The 12,144-nt window shown below is 51.8% G+C and overlaps 1 protein-coding gene across 1 annotated transcript in view; it reads left to right on the top strand.

Annotated features, from left to right (window-relative positions):
* Mcm3 (minichromosome maintenance complex component 3) overlaps window positions 1–12,144 on the top strand; it is a 17,061-nt gene that overhangs the window by 373 nt on the left and 4,544 nt on the right. The window contains exons 2-12 of the mRNA XM_004628282.2: window positions 552–664; window positions 1,053–1,261; window positions 1,710–1,840; window positions 2,986–3,224; window positions 3,687–3,795; window positions 5,526–5,679; window positions 6,056–6,187; window positions 6,748–6,956; window positions 9,085–9,259; window positions 9,576–9,702; window positions 10,694–10,844. Coding sequence (XP_004628339.1) covers window positions 552–664; window positions 1,053–1,261; window positions 1,710–1,840; window positions 2,986–3,224; window positions 3,687–3,795; window positions 5,526–5,679; window positions 6,056–6,187; window positions 6,748–6,956; window positions 9,085–9,259; window positions 9,576–9,702; window positions 10,694–10,844 — 1,749 coding nt within the window. The remainder of the gene's footprint in view (window positions 1–551; window positions 665–1,052; window positions 1,262–1,709; window positions 1,841–2,985; window positions 3,225–3,686; window positions 3,796–5,525; window positions 5,680–6,055; window positions 6,188–6,747; window positions 6,957–9,084; window positions 9,260–9,575; window positions 9,703–10,693; window positions 10,845–12,144) is intronic.

Genomic DNA, 12,144 nt, shown 5'->3' with positions numbered 1-12,144 from the left:
CCTTGAGATGTAGTGAAAGCGCGTTCTCCGTGCAGCAGAGAGGGGGTTGTGTGCAGCCCCTAAGTTAAGCTACACGATGTTACTAAAGCATACCGGACACTTGATAGGAGTAAAAGCGCTTTTATCAGAATTGTGTTTGCTCAGTTTACCTGTGTTTTGAGGTATAATAAAGTGATACTGTAGTCAAGGAAATGAACCCATCCGTTTCTTTTTCATTGTTTACGCTTTAGCAAAGTTTTGATGTATCGTCCCGCTCGGGTCTTACAAGCCCGTTTTACTTTCCCGCTGAATGCCGAGAAATGGCGTGCGGGGAGCTGCTGATGGTAACGGGACTAAACGTGCGGCGTGAGGCAGGCCTGACCTTACTGGTCCCCGCGGGTGGCCTGAGGCCGAGGCGGGAGCGAGAGGAAGAGAGGGATGGAGCCTGCTTGGGACTCGGCCCTGCTGTGCAGTGAGTGGCCGGCCTGCTGGGCCGGCGCTGCTTCTGTCCAGTAACGTGGGGTTTGGGGGTTTTGCTTGGGTGTTTGTGACACGCGGTGGCTGTTTTGCAGGAAGACCAGGGAATTTACCAGAGCAAAGTGCGAGACATGATCAGTGACAGCCAGTACCGGCTGATTGTCAGTGTGAACGACCTGCGCAGGAAGAATGAAAAGCGAGCCAACCGGTGAGGGGAGGCTTCCTGGGGTGGGCTGGAGGCTCTGGGTCCTGGCCCGGGCGGAGAGGGCTTCTCGGGAAGCACGTGGGGGGCAGAGGATGACCTAGAAGCCCTGTGGCCCACCTGCAGCTGCATTTATTTATGTATAGTTATAAAAGAGTGGGTATTTTCCCCTGAAGTGACCTTCCAGTGGTTAGACCATATTGCTATGTGTTTGATAAGTTGAATTGAAGTTTGTCCTTAGCTCTTAGGTGTTTTTCAGCCTGACAGGACAGCAGGGGAAAGTAGAAGCTGGATTTTCTTTTCCAGTACTGTAGTGATCTCAGAATGTTCACTTCTATTTTGAGGGGCTGTGTCTGAGTTCTGCCTCTCGAGCCTAATTACTCTTTCTTCCCAGCCTCCTGAGCAACGCATTTGAGGAGCTGGTTGCCTTTCAGCGGGCCTTAAAGGATTTCGTGGCCTCCATTGATGCTACCTATGCCAAGCAGTATGAGGAGTTCTACGTAGGATTGGAGGGCAGCTTTGGCTCCAAGCACGTGTCTCCCCGAACTCTTACCTCCTGCTTCCTCAGCTGCGTCGTGTGTGTGGAGGGCATTGTCACTAAATGTGAGTGGGGCAGATGGGGCGCGCTAAGGACACGGAAGTGGGATCGGCTTATGGAGGCTGGGAGAGCAGGAGGCCCCAGTAGATCCGGGTAGCTCTGAGAGGTGGAGCCATGAAACTTGGAGGCAGTCGGAGGTGCCGGGTGGTTAGGGAGAATTTGAGTGAGTCCTGAGAGCTGGCAGAATAATGAACTTGCAGGAGAGTGGTAGGAGTCTTGGCTCCTGGCAGTCTCTTTCCAACCTGAACACCTCCTGCTTCTTAGTCGCGGTCAGGGATGCTTAACTTCTGCAGGCCTTGGGTGCTCTGTATATAAATACAAGAAGGAGTGAAGGATGGGCATGCGGAAATGGCTCCACCAAGTCAGGGAGCAGTATTTGGAGTCATCATGGTTGGCGGCCACCTCTGTCCCTGTCTAGCTCGGTGGTTTTGTGTGTTCATTTCCCATTTCTAGGCTCCTTGGTGCGTCCCAAAGTCGTCCGCAGTGTCCATTACTGTCCTGCTACCAAGAAGACCATAGAGCGACGTTATTCTGATCTCACTAGCCTGGTGGCCTTTCCATCCACCTCTGTGTACCCTACCAAGGTAAGGGCCGTGATTAATCGGCCTCCCTGGGGTGGGAGTCAAGGCACAGTGGCCTGTTTCCCCCCTCCAGCCGAGCTGAGACTCAGTCCTAGGTCTGGGCGAGCGCTGCGCCTCGGAGCCGTGGCCTCCAGCACAGAGATGCCTGTTTTAACGAAAGCAGTTGTGGAATAGCTAAAATTTTTCTTCTGGAGGTTTGTAGTATGCAAAGTAAGGATAAATTCAAAGCAAAGATTGAGCATAAGCTTGTTTAGTGTGAAGACTCTAATCTTTTGAAGAATAAGCCAGATGTGGCAGTGTGTGCCTGTAACTCCCGCATTTGCTGTCAAAGCTGAAGTGGAGCATCACCTAGATTTTAGGGCCAGCCTGAACCACAGTGAGATCCCGTCTCAAAAACCAAAAGAAACAAACAAAAAGTATAAATATTTACTTTGGAAATTTTGAAATGTTGTGGAAGGGTATGGGGAAATAGTCATCTATATGGAACTTCTAGCCAAGTTGCAAGCAAGTTAGCTTTAGAATTGACTAGTTAAAAGTAAGATGGGAAGTGTGCTGGAGTAATGCTGTTGTATAATCTTGCGAACGGCTCCCCGGTGGTGGGAGAGGGCTGGCCTGGAAGTGCCTCCGCTTGCAGGCCCACTGAGCTGGGGCAAGGCTTTGTCGCTTAGTGGGACAAAGATCATTAATACTGATCACTTGGTGTCGGAACGTGGTCTGTCACAGATACCCCACTGAGGTTTTACTTGAGTTTTACCTGTGGTGCAGTTCTCTTAGGGACTAGGGAAAACATGCAAATAAGAGGCATTTGACAGGCTTGTCTTCAAGGAGAATTAAACTTACAAAAAATTAAAGCACAATTGTCTTAGCACTACAGCAAGACGCACTTCAGTTTCTCTTCGTGTACCTCCAGATGAAATGGAGAGATTTAGAGAGGGGAAGGGACTTGTTTACAGTCCCAGGGAGTGGTGTCTTTTTAAGTTTTTTAACATGTATTTACTTATTTGGTACAGGGTCTTTTTTTGGGGGGGGGATTGAACTCAGGCCCTTGCGCTTGCAGGGAAGCGCTTATTCCACTTAGCCATCTCTCCTTAGTGTGGCACTTTTAAGGTCAGACTAGAATAACTTCTGCTCCTGGTGCCACTTTGTAGGATGAGGAGAACAACCCCCTCGAGACAGAATACGGCCTTTCTGCCTACAAGGACCACCAGACCATCACCATCCAGGAGATGCCGGAGAAGGCCCCAGCCGGCCAGCTGCCCCGCTCTGTGGATGTCATTCTGGACGACGACTTGGTGGATAAAGTGAAGCCTGGTGACCGGGTCCAGGTGGTGGGGACCTACCGCTGCCTTCCTGGAAAGAAAGGCGGCTACACCTCAGGGACCTTCAGGTAAAGGGCTGCCCCCTGGCGCTTGTAGTGCTGGTGGCAGCTGCTGCCCCGTGTGTGCCGGGTTCCGAAGAGCTCTTCCGACAGATGGAGTGTACTTAGCTGTGGGAAGGGCTGCCTCCCACCTCTTCCCTGTCAGGAAGAGCCGTGACACGTCAGGCCAAAATTGGGAGTTACTGGGCACACGATGACAGCCTCCTGGCTTACCTGGGCTTCTGGATTCCAGGATCCTTCCCATTTATACTTCTGTCTGAAGCTCTGTGTCAGCAGAGGGTGGATGAATTTCAGAACTGGGGTCATCAACCCGTGGGGTCGTGGGCAGAGACTCGGTTATTGAGTTTGGCACAGCTTCTCCCTCTGGATCTGACGGTCACGCGTAATTGCCCAGTGGCTGCGGCTGCTGGTGGCAGTAGCTACAGATTTGGAGAACTGAGTGTGACAGCAGGCTCCCCTTGCTCCATCCAGGACTGTCTTGATTGCCTGTAACGTGAAGCAAATGAGCAAGGACGTGCAGCCTGCCTTCTCTGCGGAGGATATCGCCAAGATCAAGAAGTTCAGTAAAACTCGCTCCAAGGTCTGCTGGGGGCTTAGGGTGGGGACGGGCTTTTGGGAGTTTTGCATGAGTTTATGGCTGGCTTTGTACTCGATCGGGAGGAGGTCTGGAGGTTTTTCTTTTTTCTTTTTTTAAAAGTAAATTTTATTTTAAAGAAATTTCATGTGATTTAAGTAGGGTCACTTTAATGAGGCTGTCTTCAGAATAGGCCTTTTCGAAAGAACTGAAGCTTACTTCAGCCATCCCATCTCCCTGTGGTCTTATGTCCAGTTTCATCCAGCAATACATTTTTGGAGCCTAGAATTTGAATTGTACATAGTATTGGTATTTTGGCACATGACCTAGCTTCGGTATCATTCCTTAACCTTGCATTTCTAATACTGAAAGCATTTTTTCAGTCAGTATTAGGCAAAACGTGACAGGCCTCATTGTCACTACTGTAAATATTTACTGTGATGAAAGCATGACCTGTGTCTCAATTTTAGCCACATTAGTTTTTCCCTCTGAAGTATTTGTTACCAGCTTCTTTCAGATTTGTTCCAGTCAGCAAGTGAAAGCAGGTTCTTGCCTTTTGGTCTGTAATATTTCTGTTCAGTTACCTGCTGGACTCCTGAGTGAATCTAATGCAGATGTTAGGATAGAAGTTAGGTGATGGGTGTTACTATGGAGTCTTACTTGTTATTAAATATATCAGTGGGGCATTGTTTCTTAAATTTAAAATGTTTCGTTACTTGTGTTTCAGTTCTCCAACTGTTACTCTTCTATGTCTTTTTTTTTTTAAAGGCAGGATGTCTACATTTATTTATTTAGTACTGGGGATTGAACTCAGGACCTTGAGCTTGTCAGGCAGGTGCTTATGTTGCTGAGCTATCTCCCCAGCCCCTGCGTTAGAATTGAGTGAAGTGACGAAATGTGCTGCAAAGTCTCCTGGTAAAATGCAGTGCATGTTTTTATTAAACCTAAAAGGTTTTGAACTTGGGAACACTTGTTTTTTTCTTCAAGATGAAACGTCTAAACAAACTGGCATCTAAGCCACCTCTTTGCCAGTTCTGACGATGGTCTGCTGAAGTGATTTATCTTAGAGCAGAGGTGTAGAGACTCATTGGTGTCTTGGTGGTCCTAGGGAGAAAACGGTGAGAGGATTTAGAAAATAAAGAGATGACAGCTGAGGTCAGGTGGTGGCCCATCTGACAGATGGGCGAAGTTAGTTTATATTGTTGCAAAGTTAGTTTGGGAGACACAAGGTTGCCCAGGGACTAATGGCTGAAATTGTCCAGCCAGAGGATGCTTTTCTCAAGACTGAGGTAACTTGACTGCTGTAGACCCTGCCCACCTCCACCCTGTATAGGTGGCTGTCCCACCTCCACACACACAACCAGTATCCAGCTTCAGCCGCTTCCAGCACAGAAGGTTTTATAATTAATGTTTACATTTGTATATTTTGGCCAGGGAGCTAGCTCAGTGGTCTAAGTGCCTGCCTGGCAAGTGCAAGGACCCAAGTTTGATCCCTGGTACTGTATGCTGTGCTGGTCTGGCGTGCCAGCTACTGAAACTGGGCACACACCTATAATCCTAGTGCTGGGGAGGCTGAGACATGAGGATCACTGAGTCAAAGCTGCATGGTGAGGCCCTATGCCAAATAAATCTTTTAAAAATTTTGTATATTTCTAGAAGTGAAAATACAAAGCGGAGCTCTGGGAAGCGACCTTGGCGCGTCCCGGCCTTCCCTCCACGGGTGCTTTCTCCCCTAGGACATCTTCGACCAGCTGGCCAGGTCACTGGCCCCTAGCATCCACGGGCATGACTATGTCAAGAAGGCCATCCTCTGTCTGCTGCTGGGTGGTGTGGAGCGCGACCTGGAGAATGGCAGCCACATCCGCGGGGACATCAATATTCTTCTGATAGGTATGGGCTTGACGATTATTTATGTTTTTGAGACAGGGTTTCATAGTAGCTTAGGCACCCCTCCCCCCTCTGCCAACTCATGGCGATCCTCCTGCCTCAGCCTCCCATGTGCTGGGATAGCAGGTGTGCCCACCACACCCAGCAGGTATTCACTTTAGACTCTTGCCTATAGCGGTACACAATGGGGTTGTGAAGATCTGCGCTGTGTAACTGTGTGTTCCGGTAGTGCTTTAGCCCCATCAGAGACCAGGAGGCTAAAGCGAATCTTCTAGAAGCTGGTTGGCATCGTCTCTGTCGTGCCAAGTGTGTGGCGGACAAGCGGCACTTGGTGGGTGGGAGAGAATCCCAGAGAACCCCGAATTGTTCCGTCCCACAGGAGACCCGTCTGTCGCCAAGTCTCAACTGCTGCGCTACGTGCTGTGCACAGCACCCCGCGCCATCCCCACCACTGGCCGGGGCTCCTCGGGCGTGGGCCTCACAGCCGCTGTCACCACAGACCAGGAAACGGGTAAGGCCACGAGTCCTCGCAAGGGCCCGTGGCACCGAGCAGAGCTTGGGGGTGTGTCCGTCCTGGCCTGCGTTTCACGGGTGCAGCTGACAGGGTAGTTAGGCGAGATTGCACAGGGGTGGGCTATTCTAGACTTCGGGTGACGTAGACAAGGGTACTTCTAGAAGGTACCTTGAGAGAATTTCCAGAGAGGAAGCTGAGTAGATTGAAAGCACATGAAAGTGAAGGTTGGACTGTTGGGAACTAGAGAAAGGGTTTAAGTAAGACTAGTGAAAAGCTAAGTCTGCTTAAATATCTCTTGAGAATGGGGACGAAGAGAAAGCTCTGTAAGGAAGCTTAGGAAGGGCCAGTGCAGGGGCCAGAGTGAGACAAAGAGACCCTGTTTGGGTCGGAACTCAGAAGGGAGCCCATCCTGTGTCCTGTCAGCCTCGAGCTGACATTTCTTTCCTGTATTCCCTGCTGTAGTGAGAAGTACCTAGGAGGAGGCTGTGGTCTCTGCCCCCTGCCCCCGGCTCCTCTGACCTGTACCATGCCCAATTTTGCGCCTCTTCTCTTCCCAGGAGAGCGGCGCCTCGAGGCAGGGGCCATGGTCCTGGCCGACAGGGGTGTGGTGTGCATCGATGAATTTGACAAGATGTCTGACATGGACCGCACAGCCATCCACGAGGTCATGGAGCAGGGGCGCGTGACCATCGCCAAGGCTGGCATCCACGCGCGGCTGAATGCCCGCTGCAGTGTCCTGGCAGCGGCCAACCCTGTCTACGGCAGGGTGAGTGGTGGTCACTCTTGCCTGCTGTCTTCGACATAGTTGGCTGTGCCCAGTAGCAGCTGAGTTTACTCTAGGGGAGTAGTAGGCTCAGGAGTAGGAGAAATTCGTCACCTTGCAGTTCGGTTTGGAGCGGTGGCCCCTGGCGTTCTCACGCAGCAGACTCCTGGAAAGCTGTTAGGAACAACCTTTTCAGGACTACGTGAAACCCAAGAAGTCCAGGTGTGTGTCCTGTGGTCTCAGAGTCCAGGGAACTCCTGTTGTCATTAAATGCAAGGGACGACATGCACGGAGTAGAATTTCTGAACAAACCAGGACACAGTGCGCAAAAGCCTTGCTGCTTCCCTGTTCCTTTTATAACTAACAGCTTGGAGGTTAGAAGAAACACAAATTCCAGTGTGTACTGAGCCAGCAGACACACCAGCCCTCGTTAAGGATTAATTCCCTGTTTCTAGTGACCCTGCTGAGGTATGTCTTACGTTTACTCTGCTTGGAGTTTACTGAGTTTTGTACTTCTTTTAGATGGTTTTCTTACACTTTGTTATATAGAGCAGTGGTGGTGGACCTTTATTTTTTACTTAGTTTTGAGACAAGATCTGCTATGCAGTTTAGGCTGGCCTTGAACTTGCTGTGGCCCTCCTGCCTCAGCCTCCTGAGTGCTGGGATTACAGGCGTGCACCACTGTGCCTGCCTGTGGCCGACTAGAGCCCAAGCGCTCAAGCCGCTTGCGCCGTCATTGCCAGGCCTGCTTCCCGAGCGTGCACGCGGCCCTCGTGTGCGCTGTGGTCGGATGTCTGCTGGGGTGGTGCCGGTCCCGTGGCACGCTTCCCCACAGAGAGGGCTCCGCGTGCCCCCTGGGGCACGTGTGCATAGGTTTGCCTGTGATGTAGCCCGACAGTAACTTCCTTACTATTTGGTGGGCATCCGTGCCCACCCCCGTCGCCCCCTGGGCTTTTACGAGTGAGGCTGCCGTGCCTAACCCGGGGTCTGCGTCTCGTGAGGCTCCTGGAGCCTGTAGCGTGAACACGGACGGCGGAATTCCTGGCTAAGGGCCAGGCAGGGTTTTGGTTTGGCAGAGGTTGACACGTTACCCTTTTAAACATTGCATCGTAATGCTTCCCATAGCCAGTCCTTACTTAGGTGTCCTGAGGATTTGTCACCTTTCCATCTCTGAGTAATGCAAGGTGGCAGGCATTTTCATTTTATAGACGAGAACCTGAGGCAGAGGTAGTGTCGCTGGCTCAGGAGCCGCACACTAGAGAATGCCAGGGCTGGGCTGCACTTGGGCTGCTCCAGTGGGACCCTGCTGGTGTCATCCCGCCGTGTACGGAACATGGATTTTGGTGGCTCTTTAAACACACATACAAAGGACCAAAGCTTCTGAGTTGACATCTCTGGGTGGAGGTATTTTTAGCTATGAGTTAGCAAAGCTATCACGTGTAGCCTGGGCTGAGAACCATAGATTTTTTTAATTAATGTGTGATTGATCCCAAAGGATGATTGGGAAAATGGCAGGACCTGAGATGTGAAGAGGTCAAAACGCTGCCGTCCCCAGGCTGGTAGAACGCGTCTGATGTCAGCCCAGCGGGGCTGTTCTCAGATCCCAAGGCACGCTCCCCAGATGGCTGAGACAGTCGTTATGGGTCGCAGGCCGTCTTAGTTGAGATTCATCCTCAGTGGGAGACACTAGCCCGGGGTGCTGCTGACCACCAGCCAGCCCTGCCTCTGGGCCATGTGCGGGGAGGGCTCAGGTGCCACAGCGGATCCTGCGTGGGAAGCCCGGGCCGGGAGGAACCCATCAAAGTCTGGGACAGGCGCTGGCAGGAGAGGCGGCTGCTGGGTTAGCCCAGGTCCCCTGGCCTGCCAGGGAAGGGTTTCAAGGTGAAGAGACTTAGGTGTTTTAACAGCTCTAAAATCGTTTGGTGGGCCAGGGAGATGGCTCAGTAGAATAAATGCTTCCCTGGCAAGCGCAAGGGTCTGAGTTCAATCCCTGGTTCTGCCCAAAAAAAAAAAATCGTTTGATCGTTGCTGTGGTTTTGCTGCTGATGCCGGACCCTCCGTTCCTGCTCTCAGGGGTCTTTTGCCTTTTCTTTCCATTGATGTTACTCCACCCTTCCCTTCCCTGCCTCAGTATGATCAGTACAAGACCCCCATGGAGAACATCGGGCTGCAGGACTCGCTGCTGTCCCGGTTCGACCTGCTCTTCATCATGCTGGATCAGATGGACCCCGAGCAGGACCGGGAGATCTCAGACCACGTCCTGAGGATGCACCGCTACAGAGCGCCTGGGGAGCAGGACGGCGATGGTGAGGCTGTGGGGCGCAGCAGCCCCCAGTGGGACCCTGAACCAAGGCCACCACCCTGGCCCAAGCCAGGGGAAGGTGGTGTGATACAGTTGTCCTCGCTGCCCGCCACCGCCCTTCCTGCTCTTCCAAGGTTATTCTGAGAGTGTCTTTGTTTTTTCTGTGCTCTGGAATACCTTGAGCATCTTCCGTGGGCCCTGTGGTTCCGTCCTTGTCATCTCCAGCAGTCCGTCTTCTTCTGAGTCCCTTGCCATGTGCTGTGGAAGAAGCAGTTTCCCTTAGGTTAAACTCTTCCTGTGTTCCCTCCCCTGTTTTCCAGCTATGCCCTTGGGGAGCGCTGTTGATGTCCTGGCCACAGATGACCCCAACTTTAGCCAGGATGACCAGCAGGACACTCAGATTTACGAGAAGCACGACAACCTTCTGCATGGGCCCAAGAAGAAAAAGTGAGCATTCCTGTTCTCGCTCCCTGGAGGGATCTTGAGTCTGTCCTGTTGGGACACACGCATGTCAGTTTAGTTGGGGCGTTCTGTGCTAGAGAGCCTTCCCTGTGTGGGCCTGTTTTCTGTGTCTACGGATACACGCTCTCAGTGGGTCTGGCCTCAGGCCCTGTGTTTATCCTTGCCAGTTTTCGTGGGTAGTTCAGTCTGTGACCAGATTTTCTCCTAAGGATTTGACGACATGCCCACTGGGGGTGTGGGATCTCCGTCGTCCTGTGAAGTGGCAGGTAGCAAGTTCTGGAGACCACAAGTCGCTTTGGCTGAAGGTGATGTGAGGGCTGATGCGCAGAGCATGACGTGGCTCACGTGTCACTGTTTGGGGCCGTGGGGCAGTAGGCACAGCATGATCTTCAAAGCTATTTGGTTTAATTATACAGAATTTGGAGTCAGAAAACTGCATCTGAGTCCTCACTAGCTTCCTTGGGTCATGGGTTTCTACTTATAAACTAAGGCAGATAAAACGTGGACTCTGGGCTGGGGAGATAGCTTGGCTGTCTAAGTGTCTGCCTGGCAAGTGCAAGGACCCAGGTTTAATCCCCAGTACCGCATGCCGGGCTGGCTACCAAAACTGGGCATGGTGGTGTACACCTGTAATCCCAGTGCTGGGGAGGCTGAGGCAGGAGGATCACTGTGATGAGACCAAGCTGCATGTGAGCCCCTGTACTAAATAAATAAGTAAATGGATGAATGATTTTAAAAACCCACAAAAATTTGCTGTACTTCCCACCTAAACTAATTTAAAAATAACATCTAAATCTGATTGGCGGGAATGAGCCCTTCCTGTCTACATCCCGTATGACCGGTGCTCCTGCCGGTGGGTGTGCGAGGCAGGCGTCTGCTCTGCTGTGCGGCCCCGAGCCCTCTGAGGAGAGGCAGCGCAGCCGCCCCGCATGGGTGCTGGGCTGGCACGAGGCGCACTCACGGCCTGTGGGTACAGGGAGAAGATGGTGAGCGCAGCATTCATGAAGAAGTACATCCATGTGGCCAGAATCCTCAAGCCCGTCCTGACCCAGGAGTCGGCCGCCTACATTGCCGAGGAGTACTCCCGCCTGCGCAGCCAGGACAGGATGAGCTCGGACACGGCGCGGGTGAGTGCTCGGGCAGCAGGGCCCTGCGCTGTGGGGCTGTGTGCTGCGGCACTGGGTTTTGTTACGCCTTCCTCGTCTGAGGGCCTTCCTCTTGATACAGGTTTTTGGGTTTTTTTTTTGCGGAACGGGGGATTGGACTCAGACCCTTGTGCTTGCCAGGGAAGCACTTATTCCACTGAGCCGTCTCCCTGGCCCCTTGATACAGTTTTGATCATTTTGCAAAGGAAAACACAATAAGGACCCAAGTAATACGTCAATTCAGCAAATGCAAGTGACTTCTAGGAGCTCTTCTAGGCCTTGTACTCTCATGTACCATTGAAAATAGCCACAGCTATCCTTGAAGAGCTCATTCCGGGTGAGGGCAAGGGAGGAAGGTGGGTGGGAGAATTATAAATATGTATTTATATGTGTATATACCCGGGTGATCCTTGTAAAGGAAGAAGTGAATGAACTTGAGTACAGAGGAAGATGGCAGGTGATTTCTTTTTTTCCTGTATAATTCCCTGGTTGCAAGACTGGATGTCAGGCAAGGATTCCCAGAGTGTGCAGTGTTTGGTTTGGATTTTGCCAAATTACTAGGCGGTAAGCAACCCTGATGGTTACGCAGAGCAGTTTCTACTAAGCCAACTTAGCTGCCCTTAAATTTATTTAAATTTTGGGGAGCACTGTAGTTCCTACAGCATTTCGTGGCAGAAAGACCCAAGTTCAGTAGACTCTTCGATTTAGATGCAATCCCAGGTGGCCTGCCAGCCTCACCCCCGTTGTCCTGTGCTGTGCCTGCTAGGCTCCCCGCAGGGATGGTGTGCCCGGAGCAGGGTGGGAACCTGAGAGGAGGCGCCAGGGCAGAGCTGCCTCCCACGGTAGGCCGTGCGTCCTGCTTGGCTTAGGTTGAGTAGCACCCTTCCTTCCAACTGTAGCGCCCTTCCGGACTGCTTCCTCCCACAGGCTGTTCCAGTCTGAAGAAAGACCTCCCACGGATCTGGCACTGAGCCAGTAGTCAGTCCCTTGGCTTGGCCTCTCAGTTTCCACTCGCACAGCACAGGAGCTCATTACCCTTTCAGGTGACTTGGAGATCAGAGCTTGTTATGTAGCATGGAACCTTCCAGCTCTGCTAGCCGTTGAAGTCATTGAGAGATTTGGGGAGTACAGGATGTAAGGACCAGGGTTGTTTTTTTTCTTTTTTTTAATGTTGGTGTAGATATAAATGGACATTTAGAAAACTAGCAGATAGAGAAGGGGAGGATGTGTCCCTGAAGGGGGGACGTCCCACACTGGGAGATGGGGAGGCTTGCTGGAAAGC

This window comes from Octodon degus, unplaced genomic scaffold (genome assembly GCF_000260255.1).
Source record: "Octodon degus isolate 3935 unplaced genomic scaffold, OctDeg1.0 scaffold00022, whole genome shotgun sequence".
In the NCBI taxonomy this organism is placed as follows: domain Eukaryota; kingdom Metazoa; phylum Chordata; class Mammalia; order Rodentia; family Octodontidae; genus Octodon; species Octodon degus.
The sequence above is the reverse complement of the archived record's forward strand: the minus strand, read 5'-3'. Positions and strand labels throughout refer to the sequence as shown.